The 23,004-nt window shown below is 42.6% G+C and overlaps 1 protein-coding gene across 1 annotated transcript in view; it reads right to left on the bottom strand.

The window, feature by feature from the left end:
- Nucleotides 1-23,004, bottom strand: part of LOC126088144 (lachesin-like) — a 566,198-nt gene that overhangs the window by 193,442 nt on the left and 349,752 nt on the right. The window contains exon 5 of the mRNA XM_049906261.1: nt 20,132-20,251. Coding sequence (XP_049762218.1) covers nt 20,132-20,251 — 120 coding nt within the window. The remainder of the gene's footprint in view (nt 1-20,131; nt 20,252-23,004) is intronic.

The following is a 23,004-nucleotide window of genomic DNA, read 5'->3' as shown; positions in this document are numbered from 1 at the left end:
AATGTCTTCTGCTTTATCATTTTCTTCCAACAGTAGGTACAACAATAAATCGCGATCACTAATTTGAGAAACGTGGCTCTCTCTATCTGAGGTGCAGACTGCTGGCAACGGAAGCGAGATATGGCTCTCTTTCCAACTTCAAAATGAATTTCGGTATGTTATCAACATTTGGTAAACAACAACGTATCACCTAAAATGAGCCACACGTAAAGTAGCCAGTGACCACATTTTCTCCTGCAAACCCTTCACATTTTATGCTGCAGAGTACTAGAAAATTAAGTATCACGGTGACTTTGACCAGTATCGAAAAAATAGACACTTCATCCTCAAGCTGAGATGTAAGGCTATAAGATACGAAAGTAATCAATTTTGTGCGGCCGTTTTTCAGAATAGAATTAGAGGTATTATTTACAGCGATGAAGAAAATGCGCAAATCTGAAGAGGTCGTTTTTAATTTTTTAAAGAAAAAGGAGAACCTGTACCGGAAAATTAAGTCCAGGAGTTGATGTAGCTTTGCTTCATTACATACAGTATTTTTTACTGTTTAATGAGCTTTCCTTTTTTACAGCAAGAAATTCGGATGACTCATTTTTCTCATGTATTATTACACACTTTGTGGGAACTAGACATTACCTTCCCGTGTGGCCTTTTCCCTTGCAACTGCTCATTCTATATTTCTAACTTTAACAGCGCGTCAAAAATTGTTTACTTGTAGATAAGCCCAGCAGCTAAAATACACATTAAACAAGATAAATAAAACATATCCGCTCGTCCTTTACTTCAGAGACAGTTGTTTACTCGGTTTGAATATGGAAGACTTTGCGCATGCGCATTAAATTTTGGCTGATGGATGGCAGCCGAGTTTCCACCCTGTTTACTCGTTACTCTGTGGATGAACGGAGCAGAAGGCGAGACCAAGGGCGTTCTATGATTGGCTGTTGCTATGGTAGCAGCCTTGCAAACAGCTAGAGGTCAATGAGATTGTTATTTTGATCCAGGTACAGCTGCCAGATATGTTTTTCCACAATCTATTTCCGCTCCCATCCAAACGGACAACCTTTTTTGAAACATGACTGCGTTGTCAGGTTACACCTTGTTTCTAAACACTTTTTCTGTTAACGTGGATTTTATGTGCATTGAAGGAGGATTAGTAAGACTAGACCGAGCATGAAGCTGTCTACCTCTGTCATTTAACTGAAGAGAAAAACCATTGTGCTGACTAAATCGAAAAACCGGAGCCGCCGATTTCCAGAGGCCATTCGTGTGAAACAACTGACGATCGGAAAACCGATATTTCAACGGTCTAGCAAAGCAGCTTCAGGCTTTCACATATGAACACGACAGCGAAAAAATGGTTTCCGAAATTCACTTTTCATCTCCTGGAAGTTGTAGCTCGTGTAAACGCAGCTTGTGTAAAGCGGCTAGCGGCGATTCATTTGACAAGCAACAAGACTGCTTCAGCGAAACCAAAATTAAAGAGTCGAAATTGTAGTCACACTTTCCGTCACATACAGCGAAGGACTTACACGGCAGTCTTCGTAAGCTGCACAAAAACTTAAAATAAATAAAAGTCTTTGCTTTAATACTGTGGTGCAGCTCGCCTTATCATAGTAAAATACGTAGACGTAGCTATTCTGGGTAGCCTTATTCGTCTAAATTTTTCCGTTTTCACCTGATAAGAATTGAGTCAGCACTCACTTCACAAAGCCGAGGCTTCTTCGCGTTAAAATTTCAGTGGCACTTCAACTGACCAATCGCTAAGATTTTTAAAACGAGGGTTAATACTCGTAAAATTTCGTCAGTTTGAACTGAGATTTCGGGGATAGGCCATTTTTTCGATACATTTAATCAAAATCGGGGCCATAAAACTTCAAGGATTATTTTCCGAATATCAAGGTCACCGACATGACTCTAAGAATGTATCTGCCAATTACGATCGTACCAATAGTGGGAAGAGGACCTTTTTAAACTCAATCTGATCAAAAATAGGCTGCAACGTTCCATGTTAGAAGACAGGTCAATGTTCTGACATCATTGTGTATTGAAAATAATATTTTAGAGTTATGAAGATATTATAAGTAGCATCTGTAGTGTGAAGTGCAGACAATCTCGCATTTGCCTACCACACATATTTACTCATGGTTAAAATATGTTAATTCAAAAAGTGAAATACCGGTTTTTCATTGGACGGAAATCTAATTTTTTCTTCATTATTTAAAAAAAAGTGCAGTTGTCCATTGAGATGTTAGTAAGAAGTGTTAAATACGTTAAGGATTTCGGTTTTTTTGCTTTTCTTAATTACATCAGATCATTGTCAGCAGTGATGGACTCACTGGCATTTTCGACACGTTTCAAGATTTGTCATTAGATGAGCCATTACGTTTGCAGCCAACGTTAAAACGTTCTGATCCAGCGATACTCTGTTCTCTCTGGTGGAACGTTACCATAGACTGTAGACAACACAGGCCGCGCATAACGTCATTTTACTGAAGCCAACTTCTAAGTCACATGAGTCGGGGCACGAAGCCGAGTATATCATGACGCATTTATAGTGCACAATTTATGACATTCTTTTTAAAACTCAAAATTTGTGTTGTTGTGCTTTTTACCAGATTCAGAAGTAAAGACCTGCACATATGCTCAGATAAGTCTTCTTTTTGTCCTAAGGATTAGGTAAAGTGAAAAACGTCTCAGTTGTGTAAGCGAATTACTTTAAAATACTTGCAGAGGTACTTGGATAAGTTGAAAGTTAGGATGGATGTTGGTCCTTCGATGTAAAACATGGTGAATGACTAAGCTTTTGAGACGACATATTGTTAATATGTAGTCCACTACAGCAGTATAATCAACATTTGGTAATATATTACGCTTCTTATCTCAATATCGTTTCGGTATCTGTACTGGGTTAAGCAAAAGTCAGAAAACGTATTTGCTTATTTTGTGTAAATTCCTGACATTATGCACATAAACCAACTTCCTTTCCTAAAAATGCTTACTAAAGCATTTCACGCATATTTTTGTGGAATCGTTAGAAAACTAATGCTGCGTTCGGCATTGTTATGTTGTCCTCCACTCCTGGGGAAGCGGTGAACTACAAGAATTCACGGTATACAAAAAGAAGTATCCACTAAAGAATAATCATTCTCTCGGTTGTTAAAACCCTGTCAATACTTTTCAACTTCACTATGTAAAAACGATAACCACAGATATCTTATCACGAATTTCGGAGAAATTAGATTAACTGCACTTTTACATACGTAAGAGTTGTACGAAAATTCGTTGAATAATCAAAATCAGTGATTGACTTGAGGTATAAATGAGAGAAATTGTAACTGTCTGCTCCAACTTCACACAACACGTAATGTTAAGAAACTCAGCTTTCTGGCCCGAGTGACGTGACTTAAATGCTGGTTTCAAGCGTTAACGCGGCTGGGGGTAGGGACATACGTAGTCTATGATATATATAGTCTATGAACGTTACTGTATAATGTATATTGTGCTGCTTTGGCAGACAGCGAGCTAGGTTACGTCAGCACCAATAACCAGTGGGGCAGTTTCTTCCAATGTTGTCGCGCTGATTTTGCCTGAGCAACGAGAACCACTTATCAATGGAAAGATGTAGCCCTGAAGGTGAGTTACATAGCAAAGTCTTAAAGCATGAAGAAAACTGTATGGTACCCCTTATTTGCAGATAGGAGCTTATTTTGCTTTATTTCCAGGTTAACTATTTCACATACGTGAAACAAATGTATCAGCGCTGCAGTACGAACGGAATAAGGAAAGAGCAGTCAGTAGGTTCCCACGGTGGCCATGAGAGGCAGTTGGTCGTCTGCCTCTCCGAGAGCCAACGGGATGAGGTGCCGATGTAGAAATCACTCGTCACATCAGCAAAGAGATACGCAGGGGAAGTACATTCATTTTGGTACGAATCGAGTAATTGTTATTGAGAAAAATTTGTTAACAACTGATGCCTTTTGCCACTCAGACATTAAGAAGAGTCTACGGGTCATAAATACTATCTCTCAGTAATTTTACAATGCGAGGAAACGTTGATATTAATAAATAAATGAATTACTTTGGCTTAATCGAAGAAGTACGATCTTATACGATTGTATGCTAAAGTTACAGACTGTGTACCGCATCAGTAGTCATCGATAACATTCGATCTATATTGTGGTACGGTTAATAGTTACCTTGTAATCAGTGTGAACAAATTCATTTTTCGGTGTTTCGTAAATGAAATCACCATAATGGCATCCCCTGTAAAAATTAGTTACGCAAAAAACTTCTTTTCGCTTCATTACGGAAAATATAGACAGTAGTACTGCACTTTCAGAATCCGGCGGTAGTGCTACGGTTCAGCAAGCGGACATAAAACTACATGAGGATCTGCACATAACAGGTAGGAAGAATTTCTATGTGGCGGCTCACTAAGTCAGTTCAAGGATGGACTGGCTTCATTATCGGGAAACTCTGATGGGAAAGCGTGGCCAGTTACAGAGTACACCCCTTGTGCCACCATCTAATGACTCACCAGCTAAAATGAGACATTTCTAGAGGTTTAATACGAGTGGGGGTGGGGGTCTTGCATTTGGCAGGCCTTGCGGGCACAGGGGGCATCAGTTTCTCGTAAATTTGGATAGATTACAGCGGATGCTTCTTGCACGCCGCCGCAGTTTGGATAATTTGCAGTGGATGCGTCTTACACTTGGCATCTTGTGAGTGAAATACGACTGTAGAGAAATAACTTGCGACCGAAAACTGTTTATTGCAAATCTGTGGGTAAAATAAGAAGTGCAATTTCGATGGAAAACGCGACGACGAAAGAAGCGGAAGGTGAACCACTGCAATGTGTAACATTAAAACTGTGTGAGTGAAGTAATGCAGGAAGTGTGTGACGTAAAGTGATAGCGTAGCGAAAAATATAAATCGCGTCACTGGAGTACGAACATTTTGCGAGTAAAGAAAATATATCGATCGCCGAGAAGAGATCGTAGAAGAAGAAAGGAGACAGAGACTTGAAACGTGACAACGCAAGCTGCTAACCGGAGGAATCAAAGCGACTCGATGTCATCGCGTGGACAGCAACTCAGCGCAGCACAGCAGCAGAGAAGGGGTGCGCTGGAGGCGCTCTACCTGAGGTCCGGAGTTCAACTCACGGTGAGGCAGTGAAGAATTACTGCGCCTAGCAAAACATACAATTTTCAAAGTAAGTTAAAGTGACAGATTAGTGTCGTTTGTAGTTAATGTTACCTAGAAGCGGTAGGACGACTAGACGTAAAATTAGCAAATCTAATATTATCGAGAATATGGCGCAGGAGACCTCTGACTTTGCCAGACACACCTCTACATCTACATCTACATCCATACTCCGTAAGCCACCTGACGGTGTGTGGCGGAGGGTACCTTGAGTACCTCTATCTAAGTTCTAGGGGACTTATGACCACAGCAGTTGAGTCCCATAGTGCTCAGAGCCATTTGAACCATTTTTCTATTCCAGTCTCGTATTGTTCGTGGAAAGAAGGATTGTCGGTATGCCTCTGTGTGGGCTCTATTCTCTCTGATTTTATCCTCATGGTCTCTTCGCGAGATATACGTAGGAGGGAGCAATATACTGCTTGACTCTTCGGTGAAGGTATGTTCTCTAAACTTTAACAAAAGCCCGTACCGAGCTACTGAGCGTCTCTCCTGCAGAGTCTTCCCAGGACCAGACCAGGATTAATGAAGTGACAACCTTGTTAATCTAAAGTCAAGCCACATCAACCTTTCAAGTGGAAACCACTTTCCAGTTTTCAAAAAGGAGGCCGCAGGTAGGGAAATACAGAGGATATTGTATTTATAGATTATGGAGAGATCAACCAGCCAGTACCATTACCCACTACTTCAGGACAAGTTACGTTGGATGCTGGGGTAGGAAATAACGTAATAGAACCTGAGAATGATATACCAGAAACTTCAGAGGAATTGTTGCACAAATCATAGGGTGTTATCCAGTCCGGGCCTAACTGCTCGCTATTGGCAGATAAAATTAGTTCAAAATTTCAGTAAATTTACAGCTTTCATGTATAAGGGCAGATGCTATCAGTGCAAGGTACTGCCATTTGGACTAAATATTTCAGTGGTGACTTTTATGAGGGTCTTATATTCCATACATGGAGAGGAGCTGTTATCTAAAACCACTCGGTACATGGACGACATTTTAACTGCAACCAGCAACTGGCAGAAGCTGAATCGAACATTGGAGGAAGTACTGAAGGCCTTCCAAAGAGGTAATGTTATATTTAACTTATCCATATCCAAATTTGGAAAATGGGAAATACAGTTTCTGGGGCATGTTATATCAGCAGAAGGTATCAGACCAAATTCTGCTAAAGTTGAAGCTATCAAGGCATTCCTGCAACCGAGGAATAAGAAACGAATAAACTCTTTTTTCAGTCTCTGTAATCCTTATTGTAAGTTTGGGAGTGAACAGCTACTAAATGCAACAGCTATTTTGACTTTAACTAAGAGTAATGTACCATGGTCATGGACAGAACAGTGTCAGAAACAATTTGATAATATTAAGGAGGCTCTCTGTAAAGGTCGAAAACTCCTTCACCCAAGGTTAGGTAAGGAGTTTTGTGTTTCTGCTAACAGTTCCGATATTGGAACTGGAGCAAATCTATTCCAAGTAACTGAGTCTACGAATTGTGTGGAATAGAGACCAATTAGTTTTGCTAGCAGACAGTTAACTAAGTGTGAGCGTTACTAAACAGTTACTGAAAAAGAGGCGTTAACAGTTGTGTACCATAGCCCTTGAAAAAGTTCTGACACTATTTGGTATGGACAAAAGTTAACATATACACAGACCACAACGCACTGTCATTTATTAAGAGTTGCAGACTGACGCATGGTAGACTTAATAGATGGCAATTGCTCTTCAGGAATACCAATTTGATATAGTACTGGCAAGGACAATATGGTGGCACATGTATTGTCATGATTGCCATTAGGAATGGAACAAGAGAAACAGAATGAATCATATTCCAGGGAAATATTTTTGTTTTACATAAACAGGGAAGAGGAAAAAAATGAGGTTCCAAAAATCTTGAGAAATATAAAAAAGGAACAAGAAAAAATCTGATTTTGCTTGTTGTAGAGCAGAATTGGGAAGAAAATCAGGAGTCCAAAATAGGGGAATATTATTTGGTGGAAAAATGGTATTGCACTGCAGAACCAATTTCGTGCGGAAAGATAGGAAGTTATGTTTACCTGAACGTATTATAGAGGTGTTCATAAAGCATATACACATGGGCTATGGTCATTTTAGACCCATGTCCACGAATCAGCTTGGTTTTAGAAAGTATCACTCATGCGAAGCTCAGCTTGCCCTTTTCTCACCTGATGTGCTGAGAAATATGGATAAAGGGCAAAAGGTAGATTCCATATTTCTAAATGTCCAGGAAACATCTGACACAGTGCCACATACCGGCTATTAACGAAGGTACAAGCATATGGAATAATTTCACAGATAAGTGACTGCCTTGAAGACTTCTTAAAAAATAAAACCCAGTATGTTGTCCTCGATGGGGAGTGTTCATCAGAGACAATGGTTTCGTCAGGAGTACCACAGGGAACTGTTGTTCTCTATGTACATAAATGATTTGGCGGACCGGCTGGGTAGCAATCTGCGGTTGTTGTGACGTATTGCAATGTGTCGAAGTTGAGTGACTGTAGGAAGATGCAAGACGACTTAGACAAAATTTTCAGTTGGTGTAATTAATAGCAGCTAGCCCTAAATGCGAATGGATGTAAGTTAATCCGGATGAGTAGGAAGATCAAATCTCTAATGTTCGGATGGAGTATTACTAGTGTACTGCTTGACACACTCAAGTCTTTTCAATGTCTGGGCGAAATGTTGCAAAGCAATGTGAGGTGGAACGAGCCTTTGAGTACTGTGGTAGGGAAGGTGAATGGTCGACTTCGGTTTATTAGGGGAATTTTAGGAAAGAGTTCTTCACCTGTAAAGGAGACTGCATATATGACACCGGTGCAGAAAACCTTGGAGGGAAGGCGACGTTCTTTTCGTGAAACACTATCAAGAAAATTTAGAGAACCGCCATTTGAAGCTGACTGCTGAACGATTCTACTGCCGCCAACAAACATTGCGTGAAAGGACGCCAGAGATAAATTACGGAAAATTAGGTCTCATACTGAGGTATATAGATAGTCGTTTTTCCCTCGTTCTATTTGCGAGTGGAACAGGTAAGGAAATGATATGTAGTAGTACACAGTACCCTCTGCCATGCATCGTACGGTGGCTTGCTGAGTATCTATGTAGACATAGATGTAGGTGTAGAAAACATAGGCAGTAGTATTGCACTTCCAGAATCTGACGGCGCTGCAATGGCTCTGCAAAGGAACATAAAATTATGAGCGCATCTCCACATAATAGGTACGAAAAATTACTATTCGGCCGCTCACTACATCAGTTCAAGGACAGACTGGCTTAGTTACCGAAAAAGTCTGTTGAGAAAGGGTGACCAGTTATACTGTATGCCTCTTATACTACCAATTACAGACTCGCTGGCTCAACTGAGACATTCCTACATGTTTAGTATGAGTGGGGGGGTTCTTGGAAAATGCATTGTCTCTATACTGAATATTGTAAATATGTCTGTGATGCTTTTAGTACTGTTATAAATACCCATTTACAGGAGACTGGAGGTGAAGCAAACAAATTTAATGGAATAAATAAAATTCCAGAATTACTATATTTTAAAATTTTATATATACCAGGAGCAAAAACTATTGGATAAAGGATTAAAGTGTACTATTGAACCTGGATCCCACATTAGTGAACAAAAACAACTAATAGCATCTGCGAAAGTAGCACTAGACATAGCACACTTACCTATAAAACAGCACATTGAAATTACCATTAAAATAGCGAACGCAACAGAAAGAGAGCTGAGAATCAGGGAAAGATACAATACCTATTCATATAACCAAGCATTACGCCAAATTAATGAAAAATTGACGAATAACAACGCCCTAGCAATTAAATCACATAAAGGCAATAGTCTAGTTATCGCAAACAAAAATGACAACATACAAGAAGGTAACAGTTCCTTTGGTAGCAATGGTATCATATAAATAAATAGAAACCCCACAAACACATTTGTTGTACAAACAAAGAAAACAATAAAACCATGTTATACAATACTTACAGAATATGAAAGGAGGACATGTATACCAATGAACCCTAAAACACCACAAATCGACACAAGCCCTAAGATACACAACCAGTTTGTTCCTACATATCCTGTAGTAGGCAATGTTAACAGTCTCACATACTGCATAAGCAATATATTAAACAACTTACTTAATAAATTTTACACATACGACAAAAAATATACCACAAGGAACTCCAAAACATCAAAGGAATAAAAATACCCCCAATGTAAGATTGGTATCTTTCGACATTACTACGTCATACGCAAACATTAGGATCCAGGAAACAACAGACATCATATATAAAAATCTATTCAGATACAGAAAATCTCAATCCGAGTCACTACAGAAGTTTTACAACTAACAAAATGAAAAAAATAACTAATAAAATATGTACACTAAAAGATGGAGTCGCATTGGAATGTAGCATTCCTGGAACCATAGCTGACATATTCCTTAACAGATGAAGGGAAATTCTTCGATTAAAAAAAAGCCACGATGCAAAAAATCATATGCTACTACAGATACGTAGACGACACTTCAACACTTATGGAGGGTAACCTTAATGACACAGATGAAATACATAAAGTACCGAATCATTTACACCCCAAACTGAAATATACCACAGAACGAAACTAACAAAAAAAATTAAGTTTCTCGACTTAACTAATAAAAACACGAAGCACAAACGTCGCTAAGAAATTTACAGAAAGCTTACCACAACAGACTGTATTGTCAGTGCACACTCATGTCATCGGATAGCCCACAGCCTCGTATTCTTCCACACAATGCCTAACAGATTAATAAATTTTCCACTAGAAGACGAAGAAGCTCAAAAGGAAATAAAAATATTAGAATAAATAGCTCAGAAACGCGATTGTGTCATCAACGTACCTCCAGAACATTGTGGGTTTCAAGCTAGCAGATTCCAGCGCTTTCTCCTCAATGTCCTCCATAAAAATTAAATCACAAAGACGTCGCGACGGTGACACATCGATATCACCGTGCGGAACAACTCCGCAGCCATGGATTTAACTTCCATGCATATGTTACACCTCTTTGCCGCCTATCAACGTCTCTGGCGCCCTGTGTATCTTTGGCCGCATACACAGTGATGCGGTCCACGGGTTTAAAAGAATGGAGCAAGTGCTAGAGCGTCAGTCACCTCGGCTCACTCTGAAGATGGCTGGACGGTATTCAGTCGAAATATTAGGAGAAGAAGCTGAATTTATGCGGCTGCACGCCCTTAACTTTATGAACAGTCTTTACGCTGCGAAAACATGAAGATGCACAATAACAAAATTATTTAAAAAATAAAAGTGTAACACAAAAATCTCAACTAAAACAAATCCTAGGCAAAAACATAATTAGAAGTAAACCAATAAAAATAACTAAAAGTAACAGAATTCCCACACATCTCCTAATTATAATTGTAACTATGTAAACATGTGATATTGCTGATCCACTGTCATCCAAGCTGCCAAGAGAAAAAAAATCGTGCATAAAAACTGACTGAATTCAGATACACGTCTCCAACGTACACCTAAACAGAGACTAATAATTCTAAAAAAGACAGGACATGGCAGCAACGACATTACATGTAAGGTAAAAATACCAAACGAATCTGTTATAACATTTCTTATCATAGCTACAGACCATTACATTAAGACATCAGTTACTTATGTACAGTGTATTTACATAATATCTGATGAGGACAATATGGCAAAAGTGGCTCACCGTGAGTGATTTGTAAAATAAAGGCATTTAAGGAGCAGTGCAGTTAGCTGATACTCGTAATATTTGTGTCATTACAGGATATATTTAGCATGCTGACCCCAAAGAATAAAAAGTATTATTAGACTTGCTTATGAAAATACGAGGGTAATCCCAAAAGTAAGGTCTCCTACTTTTTTATAATTACGTAGACCTGTTTATTTCTACAATGGTTTACATCAGTTTACAGCTTGAACATTTAGCTATTTTTCGACATAATCACCATTTCTGTGGACGCATTTTTGTAGACGCTGTAGCAGTTTTTGTGTACCCATGTCATACCAGCTCGCCGCCGTGCTGTTCAGGAAGTTATGAACCTCTTCTTTCACCTCGTCGTCGGAGCTGAATCGCTGGGACCACAATTAACGCTGACAGGCAGTATGAGACTCTGAAAAAACTCAAACGGGCAATTCAGAACCGGAGAAGAGGAATGTTGAGCAAGGGCGTACACATTCTCCATGACAACGCTCGCCCACACATCGCTCGGCAAACCGTTGCTCTCCTGCAACAGTTTCAGTGGAACATAATCACCCACCCACCCTATAGTCCTGACTTGGCGCCCAGTGACTATCACCTGTTCCCTAGGCTAAAAGAACATTTGGCCGGAAAGCGATTCAGCTCCGACGACGAGGTGAAAGAAGTTCATAACTTTCTGAACAGCATGGCGGCGAGCTGGTATAACATGGGCATACAGAAACTGTCACAGCGTCTACAAAAATGCATCCACAGAAATGGTGATTATGTCGAAAAATGGCTAAATGTTCAAACTGTAAACTGATGTAAACCATTGTAGAAATATACAGGTCTATGTACTTATAAAAAAATAGGAGACCTTACTTATGGGATTACCCTCGTATTTCCCCTGCTATGGGCGCACCGTGAGATCAGCCTGTGGGTCAACGGATGATAAATACTGCCCTGGAGACATACGAAGGTGAATCAGAAAGTAAGTTACACTTCCAAGTTGTTGTTGTTGTTGTTGTCTTCAGTCCTGAGACTGGTTTGATGCAGCTCTCCATGCTACTCTATTCTGTGCAAGCTTCTTCATCTCCCAGTACCTACTGCAACCTACATCCTTCTGAATCTACATCTACATCTACATCCATACTCCGCAAGCCACCTGAAGGTGTGTGGCGGAGGGTACCTTCAGTACCTCTATCGGTTCTCCCTTCTATTCCAGTCTCGTATTGTTCGTGGAAAGAAGGATTGTCGGTATGCCTCTGTGTGGGCTCTAATCTCTCTGATTTTATCCTCATGGTCTCTTCGCGAGATATACGTAGGAGGGAGCAATATACTGCTTGACTCTTCGGTGAAGGTATGTTCTCGAAACTTTGACAAAAGCCCGTACCGAGCTACTGAGCGTCTCTCCTGCAGAGTCTTCCACTGGAGTTTATCTATCATCTCCGTAACGCTTTCGCGATTACTAAATGATCCTGTAACGAAGCGCGCTGCTCTCCGTTGGATCTTCTCTATGTCTTGTATCAACCCTATCTGGTACGGATCCCACACTGCTGAGCAGTATTCAAGCAGTGGGCGAACAAGCGTACTGTAACCAACTTCCTTTGTTTTCGGATTGCATTTCCTTAGGATTCTTCCAATGAATCTCAGTCTGGCATCTGCTTTACCGACAATCAACATTATATGATCATTCCATTTTAAATCACTCCTAATGCGTACTCCCAGATAATTTATGGTATTAACTGCTTCCAATTGCTGACCTGCTATTTTGTAGCTAAATGATAAAGGATCTATCTTTCTGTGTATTCGCAGCACATTACACTTGTCTACATTGAGATTCAGTTGCCATTCCCTGCACCATGCGTCAATCCGCTGCAGATCCTCCTGCATTTCAGTACAATTTTCCATTGTTACAACCTCTCGATGCACCACAGCATCATCTGCAAAAAGCCTCAGTGATCTTCCGATGTCATCCACCAGGTCATTTATGTATATTGTAAATAGCAACGGTCCTACGACACTTCCCTGCGGCACACCAGAAATCACTCTTACTTCGGAAGACTTCTCTCCATTGAGAATAACATGCTGCGTCCTGTTATCTAGGAACTCCTCAATCCAATCACACAATTGGTCTGATAGTCCATATGCTCTTACTTTGTTCAATAAACGACTGTGGGGAACTGTATCGAACGCCTTGCGGAAGTCAAGAAACACGGCATCTACCTGTGAACCCGTGTCTATGGCCCTCTGAGTCTCGTGGACGAATAGCGCGAGCTGGGTTTCACATGACCGTCTTTTTCGAAACCCATGCTGATTCCTACAGAGTAGATTTCTAGTCTCCAGAAAAGTCATTATACTCGAACACAATACGTGTTCCAAAATTCTACAACTGATCGACGTTAGAGATATAGGTCTATAGTTCTGCACATCTGTTCGACGTCCCTTCTTGAAAACGGGGATGACCTGTGCCCTTTTCCAATCCTTTGGAACGCTACGCTCTTCTAGAGACCTACGGTACACCGCTGCAAGAAGGGGGGCAAGTTCCTTCGCGTACTCTGTGTAAAATTGAACTGGTATCCCATCAGGTCCAGAGGCCCTTCCTCTTTTGAGCGATTTTAATTGTTTCTCTATCCCTCTGTCGTCTATTTCGATATCTACCATTTTGTCATCTGTGCGACAATCTAGAGAAGGAACTACAGTGCAATCTTCCTCTGTGAAACAACTTTGGAAAAAGACATTTAGTATTTCGGCCTTTAGTCTGTCATCCTGTGTTTCAGTACCATTTTGGTCACAGAGTGTCTGGACATTTTGTTTTGATCCACCCACCGCTTTGACATAAGACCAAAATTTCTTAGGATTTTCTGCCAAGTCAGTACATAGAACTTCACTTTCGAATTCATTGAACGCCTCTCGCATAGCTCTCTTCACACTACATTTCGCTTCGCGTAATTTTTTTTTTGTCTGCAAGGTTTTGGCTATGTTTATGTTTGCTGTGAAGTTCCCTTTGCTTCCGCAGCAGTTTTCTAACTCGGTTGTTGAACCACGGTGGCTCTTTTCCATCTCTTACGATCTTGCTTGGCACATACTCATCTAACGCATATTGTACGATGGTTTTGAACTTTGTCCACTGATCCTCAACACTATCAGTACTTGAGACAAAACTTTTGTGTTGAGCCAACAGGTACTCTGAAATCTGCTTTTTGTCACTTTTTCTAAACAGAAAAATCTTCCTACCCTTTTTAATATTCCTATTTACGGCTGAAATCATCGATGCCGTAACCGCTTTATGATCGCTGATTCCCTGTTCTGCGTTAACTTTTTCAAATAGTTCGGGTCTGTTTGTCACCAGAAGGTCTAATATGTTATCGCCACGAGTCGGTTCTCTGTTTAACTGCTCAAGGTAGTTTTCAGATAAAGCACTTAAAAAAATTTCACTGGATTATTTGTCCCTGCCACCCGTTATAAACGTCTGAGTCTCCCAGTCTATATCCGGCAAATTAAAATCTCCACCCAGAACTATAACATGGTGGGGAAATCTACTCGAAATATTTTCCAAATTATCCTTCAGGTGCTCAGCCACAACAGCTGCTGAGCCAGGGGGCCTATAGAGACATCCAATTACCATGTCTGAGCCTGCTTTAACCGCGACCTTCACCCAAATCATTTCACATTTCGGATCTCCGTCAATTTCCTTCGATACTATTGCACTTCTTACCGCTATAAACACGCCTCCCCCTTCACTGTTCAGCCTGTCTCTGCGGTATACATTCCAATCTGAGTTTAGGATTTCGTTACTGTTTACGTCTGGTTTCAGCCAACTTTCTGTCCCTAGTACTATATGGGCGTTGTGATCGTTTATTAATGAGAGCAGTTCTGGGACCTTCCTATAGACGCTCCTGCAGTTTACTATTAGCACATTAATATTGTTATTCCCTGTTGCATTTTGCCTACTCCTATCTTGCCGCGTCTCAGGAGGCGTCTTGTCGGGCCTAGGGAGGGGATTCTCTAACCTAAAAAACCCCCATGTGCACTCCACACGTACTCCGCTACCCTTGTAGCCGCTTCCGGCGTGTAGTTCACGCCTGACCTATTCAGGGGGACCCTACATTTCTCCACCCGATAGCGGAGGTCGAGAAATTTGCACCCCAGATCTCCGCAGAATCGTCTGAGCCTCTGGTTTAAGCCTTCCACTCGGCTCCAAACCAGAGGACCGCGATCGGTTCTGGGAACGATACTACAAATAGTTAGCTCTGATTCCACCCCGCGAGCGAGGCTTTCCGCCTTCACCAATTCCGCCAACCGCCTGTACGAACTGAGGATGACCTCTGAACCCAGACGGCAGGAGTCATTGGTGCCGACATGAGCAACAATTTGCAGTCGGGTGCACCCAGTGCACTGCTTAGTGTATTCATCTCTTGGTCTCCCCCTACGATTTTTACCCTCCACGCTGCCTTCCAATACTAAATTGGTGATCCCTTGATGCCTCAGAACATGTCCTACCAACCGATCCCTTCTTCTGGTTAAGTTGTGCCACAAACTTCTCTTCTCCCCAATCCTATTCAATACTTCCTCATTAGTTATGTGATCTACCCATCTAATCTTCAGCATTCTTCTGTAGCACCACATTTCAAAAGCTTCTATTCTCTTCTTGTCCAAACTATTTACCGTCCATGTTTCACTTCCATACATGGCTACACTCCATACAAACACTTTCAGAAATGACTTCCTGACACTTAAATCTATACTCGATGTTAACAAATTTCTCTTCTTCAGAAACGCTTTCCTTGCCATTGCCAGTCTACATTTTATATCCTCTCTACTTCGACCATCATCAGTTATTTTGCTCCCCAAATAGCAAAACTCCTTTACTACTTTAAGTGTCTCATTTCCTAATATAATACCCTCAGCATCACCCGACTTAATTCACTACATTCCATTCCAAGTTAGGACCATTTATTAAATTGCATACACATAGGCAAAACGGCTACTACAATATAGTGGGTAAGTTCACTTTTACACATAAGTCACAAGAGACTGTGAACATTTCTCTGAAGCAACGTTTCGATTCCGGATGCGTGGAAACCACCTCCAGCGCTACGCGACAACCTGGATACGACTGCTTTCACCTCCTCATCGTTTCGGAATCTTCGTCCACCGAGATCCTCTTTCACCTAGCCTAGCACATGATAATCGCATGGCTCTAGGTCTGGTGTGTGTGGAGGATGTTGCCATACCTCCCCCTTGAATCGCTGCACAAGTGCACCGGCCTCTCCATGTCAAAGAACACTGTCGCCATCATGTTTCCTGCCGAAGGTTGGACCTTGGCCTTATTTCGTTGATGTGGTGTGCACCCATTTCAACGATGTTCTCTTTATTTTTGTGTGTGAAGTGGTGGACCGAAATTTCATTCCCTGTGATGATTCGCCACAGAAACTCGTTCTCCTCCACAGTATACCGTCCCAAAAATGCCAGTCACGATTGGAAATGCTGTCCCTTGTGAACATCGGTGAGCAGCCGTGGGACCAATCTGGCACACAGTTTACGATATCCGAGGTACTGGCACACAATGGAGGACACACTGCCATGCGAAATGTTCAGCATGCTGGCAGTTTCCTACAGTGTTATGCGGCGATCCTCTCTAACGGTCAACCCGCACGGTCAACATTTGCAACGGTACTGGACGTTGCTGGCCTGCCTTGGCGATAGTCGTCGGTGAGGTCCGTGCGCCTGGCATCAAATTGCTTGCACTATTTTACAATAACTGGACGAGAGATTGCACGCACACCATATACACCAGTAATCTCACGATGAATTTGCCGTGCAGTTGAGTCGTCTAGCTCATAGAAGTCTGACTGTCGCGCACGCACTTCCAATCTGGAGTGTGTAACGCCGGAAATGCATATCCTCCTATTTCCATTTATTGTACTATAAATTTGTTTTCCTTATTTTTGTTACCTGAATAATAACATTTCTGTGTCTTCGTATATTGTAATTGTTTTACTATTTGTATATATATATATTTATGCATTTATGTCGATGTATAATTGGTTTGTTTCGTAAATATTATTTGTATTTTTACGTTGGGTCTTGCCTAGGGAAAACTATACTATCGAACGAATACATCGATAGGTCGTGTGGAGAACGAAAGTGTTTAGGATCTTTGGTAGTGTTAACTCTGCCGCGTGGAGCGCGGGCTGAGCAGAGGGGTCTGGCAGGGGTAGTGCAGTGGAGCAGGTGTGTTGTGTGACGCTCCTGCGAGTTGCCGCGCTTTCGGGGTTTGGCAGCATGTAATTGCGCTCGACTCGCGATGATAGTTTCTGACATGGTGTCGCGGACGGGAAGCATTAGCTGGCGCACATCAAGAGCCCGTTTCGCCTGGTGACCGTGTCGAGAAGAAGGCGCGCCAACATCCAGCTTCTGCAACAGCGACGGCCGACAATGAGTGACTGTCGCCACCTCCTCGATCGACGGCTTCAAACCTTCAATCAACCAACAAGGAAGACTGGAAGCACGTAAAGTTTTAGAACTGTATGGCAGACCTCAGCTTTTCAAACTGTACCATTTTCGTAACTATAATTACAGCAACTTAGCATGAACCTTTGTTGCTCATTGTCCCAATTGCATTGCCAAGCAGGGTCCCTTCCTTTTCCGGAATGAACCCGAGCGTCGTTGAGATTCAAACGCCAGCATCATTTTATTTCACTGCTTTAATTTCAAAGTTCAGTTAAGGTATTCATAGCTGGCTACAGTATTTAGACTGCACAAGCACAAATTAAGAGTGCGAGTTTTGTTACCATATTTTAGCTTACCTGTGACTGCAGCTCAGCTCGGTACGTACTAAATTTTACTATTGTTAATTGTTCAGAATCATTTAATTCAAGTTCAAAGTGAAATCTCTTGTTTCTAAATTGCATAGATTCAAGTATCTCTTGAAATGATTGTTGAGGTAGTCCAAGACTAACCGTGTTTTACTGAATTTCGATGTGCTTCAGAAAGAAAGCTCACTATTAACTTCAGTCACTAAAGTAACTTTCGATTTTCCTGTTTTATTAATTCTTTTGCTAAATTAAGTCAGAGTGTAGCGAAATTTATTACTTCTGACAAACTTTCAGTTTTCACACTGCACGTGTCAACCTTCAGTTGCCACACTTCTAGTGCTAATTATATGTGTAATAACCTTTCTTTTTCAGTTACTATAGTAATTGTCCTTAGGACTGGCGACCGTAATTTCCCCCAAACCTCAAATATCTAATTAACGCTAGTTAATTGTTAACGTAACGGCCGCACATTTACTTTCTTTATTAACTTTACCCCGTTTAAAAATTAATTTCCACCTGTTTCATTAGCATTTTTCCTTTCATTTAGATGTAACCCTTTCCTCCCTCTTTACCGACAGATTAACTTCGGTGACGACTGCTTTTCCAAAATTCCCATTAGGTACACGCGGTTTCATTTTTCACTGTCATTAAGGTCAATAAGTGAGGGGGAGGTTACAAGTGAACGTCCAGCTGACGCGCCATTCAGCCTAGCCTGCTCTGCACACACAAGACGACGGGATACCACGCCACCTTTCCTATCGTACGTGTCAGCAGTTACTGTCGCGTGCTACACATTGGCCACATCGTGACAAACAGCGTGCTCTCGCGGCGAGCTAGTGCAACTGACTTTTTGATTCACTGTCGTATAATACACTCCTGGAAATGGAAAAAAGAACACATTGACACCGGTGTGTCAGACCCACCATACTTGCTCCAGACAAGCAATGATCACACGCACGGCACAGCGGACACACCAGGAACCGCGGTGTTGGCCGTCGAATGGCGCTAGCTGCGCAGCATTTGTGCACCGCCGCCGTCAGTGTCAGCCAGTTTGCCGTGGCATACGGAGCTCCATCGCAGTCTTTAACACTGGTAGCATGCCGCGACAGCGTGGACGTGAACCGTATGTGCAGTTGACGGACTTTGAGCGAGGGCGTATAGTGGGCATGCGGAAGGCCGGGTGGACGTACCGCCGAATTGCTCAACACGTGGGGTGTGAGGTCTCCACAGTACATCGATGTTGTCGCCAGTGGTCGGCGGAAGGTGCACGTGCCCGTCGACCTGGGACCGGACCGCAGCGACGCACGGATGCACGCCAAGACCGTAGGATCCTACGCAGTGCCGTAGGGGACCGCACCGCCACTTCCCAGCAAATTAGGGACACTGTTGCTCCTGGGGTATCGGCGAGGACCATTCGCAACCGTCTCCATGAAGCTGGGCTACGGTCCCGCACACCGTTAGGCCGTCTTCCGCTCACGCCCCAACATCGTGCAGCCCGCCTCCAGTGGTGTCGCGACAGGCGTGGATGGAGGGACGAATGGAGACGTGTCGTCTTCAGCGAAGAGAGTCGCTTCTGCCTTGGTGCCAATGATGGTCGTATGCGTGTTTGGCGCCGTGCAGGTGAGCGCCACAATCAGGACTGCATACGTCCGAGGCACACAGGGCCAACACCCGGCATCATGGTGTGGGGAGCGATCTCCTACACTGGCCGTACACCACTGGTGATCGTCGAGGGGACACTGAATAGTGCACGGTACATCCAAACCGTCATCGAACCCATCGTTCTACCATTCCTAGACCGGCAAGGGAACTTGCTGTTCCAACAGGACAATGCACCTCAGCATGTATCCCGTGCCACCCAACGTGCTCTAGAAGGTGTAAGTCAACTACCCTGGCCAGCAAGATCTCCGGATCTGTCCCCCATTGAGCATGTTTGGGACTGGATGAAGCGTCGTCTCACGCGGTCTGCACGTCCAGCACGAACGCTGGTCCAACTGAGGCGCCAGGTGGAAATGGCATGGCAAGCCGTTCCACAGGACTACATCCAGCATCTCTACGATCGTCTCCATGGGAGAATAGCAGCCTGCATTGCTGCGAAAGGTGGATATACACTGTACTAGTGTCGACATTGTGCATGCTCTGTTGCCTGTGTCTATGTGCCTGTGGTTCTGTCAGTGTGATCATGTGATGTATCTGACCCCAGGAATGTGTCAATAAAGTTTCCCCTTCCTGGGACAATGAATTCACGGTGTTCTTATTTCAATTTCCAAGAGTGTACTTCCATAAACTCTTGCGACGGGTCTGATCTAGAAGCTGACAGTGCCCAGCGGCGCGACTGGCGTGAGCTGCCGGCAATGCGCTGTACTCACCCGTGTCGCGCGTCCAGTAGTTGATGGCCTTGGGAGAGGCCTCGACGTGGCATTGCAGGGCCACGTCCGTGCCGGTGGGCGCCCCCACCAGCTGGTTCGGCACTTGGATCAGCGGGTGGACTGCAATCGAAACAAAAAACTGTCATTATTAAGCGGGCTCGATACTTTCCTCACACACTCGCAAGCACTGCGCCTTGTTATCTCTGTGGTACCACAGCAGTGAATGATCGGTGGTTGTTTTTAACACAGCAGTGCTCTTCTAGACGTAATTCTATTCCAAGTGCTATGCTCTGCAAGTTCCTCTGGGCTTTAAGCCAAACTGTCCAGCGTGTTATACAAGAAGTTGCATTTTCATGTTGAATAAAGGATTAAACTTCCTGGCAGATTGAAATTGTGTGTGGACTGTGTAATGGTCGCCTGGTCGTAGATATTGCTAATTGCTATAATCGCACTATTTCACTCCCATTTACGGAGCTTGTTAGCACTTGATGTTAGGTTGGCGCCATTAAAATGCATTGTGTTGTGGTAATCGCTGCTACTTGCTGGATCGCCGCTGTGTCTCGATGCTGATGCTGGCTCTAAATCTGGTTGTCTAGGGTTAAAAACATGAGGTACCGTGTTTTTTATGTGCTTTTGATGATAAAGAACGAGCGAAACCAACAAATATGTAAACTTCAAATATTTATTACTCTGGTGGCCATCTTAATTCCACTGTCCACCCAAGACCATGACTCAACACAAAGTAGTACTTCCGTTACATGTTCTTTGCATTGTTTATCCACCTCAAACAATAACACACAAACACACTTTACCAAAGTGACATTCCGACTGCCTCTCGACCGTTCTTGCTGCTTGTATTTATAACATCGTCAAAGAACTACTAAAAAGAGATATAGTTTACAAGTCACATGTACATCTGTTATCATAATTTGTGCAGAAAAGTTATTAATTTGCATCGAGTGACATAATTTAACATGTTATTAAAATGACAGACAGATTTGTTGACTTGACAGAATAATTCTTTGTTACAAAAAGGCCGTTTTTTAGAAGTTTGTCAATTGACTTCTCTAATTTGCATAAATAAGTAAATAACATGAATTATTAAGAATTACATTGGTTTTCGTCTAAAATAGGATTGATTTCGTGAATACTGAGTGAAAACGCTCCTAGTGAACAAATAGGTTTCACTGGGTGATTTTTATTTAAGGAGATCCAAAATACCTAAGTTGGCCACTATTTTTCGTACTTCATATTAATTATTTAAGATGAACTTAGTGTTTTTACATGATGACATTTGCTGTATCAGTGATCAAGTGATATAAACTTTTGTGTGGGTCAGTTATTCAGTATAATTTAATGGGTTGACTGTTTATGGAGACATGGTATGCAATCATTGTTAACATACACAATAACTTTTCTATAATCATAAATACTCGTTAAACTGGTTGAATTTGGAGGGTATCGAATACTTCGGTACAGTAAAGCCTTTAATATGTTCCGTTACAACTGGGGCTCGAGCATGGGACCTTTGCTTTTCCCGAGAAACAACCAAGCACGATTCACGACCCTTCCACGAAGCTCCACTTCCGCCAGTACTTCTCTCCTACCAGTCAAACTTAACAGAAGTTCTACGTGGTGGTTTGGAAGGTGGGAGAGAGAGAGAGATACTGGTAGGTATGAAGTCCTAAGGGTGGGTCGTGAGTCTTGCTTGGATGATACAGGCGTTAGAGCAGTTGCCTAGGAAACGCCAAGGTCCCAGTTCGAGTCACAGGACTGCGCACAGTTTTAATCTGCCAGGAACTTTTGAAATTGTCGCACATTACACAGCAAAGTCAACATTTGTTGTGGGCCCAATGCGACCGGCTGTAGCCAAGCCAACCCTTTGTTCCTAGAGTGCTACTCTACTACCGCAACGCATAAAGCTCAGGAGGGAGTTAACAGCACAAGTGAAGCTGCAACGTTGGGCCACCTGAAACAACCGGACCGGTAAAACGTATAGAAATGGACTTATGTAAAGCGGTACGACCTCAAAAAATTCGTTCTACGAAAAGTAAGTACCAGGCTGACATCAGTTGCAAGAAATGTAACATCGATCCCTAAGCCTGCACACTACTTAATCTAACTTAAACTAACTTACGCTATGGACAAGACACGGTCCCACGCCCGAGGGAGGACTTGAACCTCCGACGAGAGGAGCCGCACGAACCGTGACACGGCGCCCCAGACCGCACGGCTACAGATTTCTCATCTGGTCAATACGACCCTCTGATACGTGCCAGTCTGTTGCCAGACTAGCAGGCCTCATGTACTGAACATAACTGGATTTATAATCATCACTATCCGAACTTAATTCCCGTCACTTGATAAAATAGTTTGCGATTATGATGAATAGCGTCAGTGACTGCCAGATTCCTCCATATTAATTCCTTCTCTTTACTGGTGGAGGTTTCGCATGTAATTTTCCCTGTAGCAGTGTTGAGTACGTCATGAACGAAACTGGATGAATCACACCAGTGACACAGTTTTAGGTACGACCTCCTGTGAATTGCGGGCCGACGTTTGAGAGGACACAGTAAGCCAACTGGCTGCCGACTCTGCTACTGCCAGAGCTGGCCTTCTTTTCGTTTCCAAATAGTTATTTTCGCTCTGCATACCGTGGGTCCAGGCCTCCTTCAACGGAAACAGTTAATGTGGCATTACGAACACCTGCATGAAGTAGAGAGTCGCGGTGTTTACAAACGGAGGCATCCGGGCAAATGAACTTTGTTTTGCACCGAGAACTCACCTTCCGGTAGCAGTATACAAGGGGCAGTCAGTGACACATAAACATCTTAAGAGTTCTGTGAGAAGCGGCGGGCTCATTTTGTGAACAG

This window comes from Schistocerca cancellata, chromosome 6 (genome assembly GCF_023864275.1).
Source record: "Schistocerca cancellata isolate TAMUIC-IGC-003103 chromosome 6, iqSchCanc2.1, whole genome shotgun sequence".
Taxonomy (NCBI): Eukaryota; Metazoa; Arthropoda; class Insecta; order Orthoptera; family Acrididae; genus Schistocerca; species Schistocerca cancellata.
This window is presented reverse-complemented; position numbering and strand designations above follow the sequence as displayed.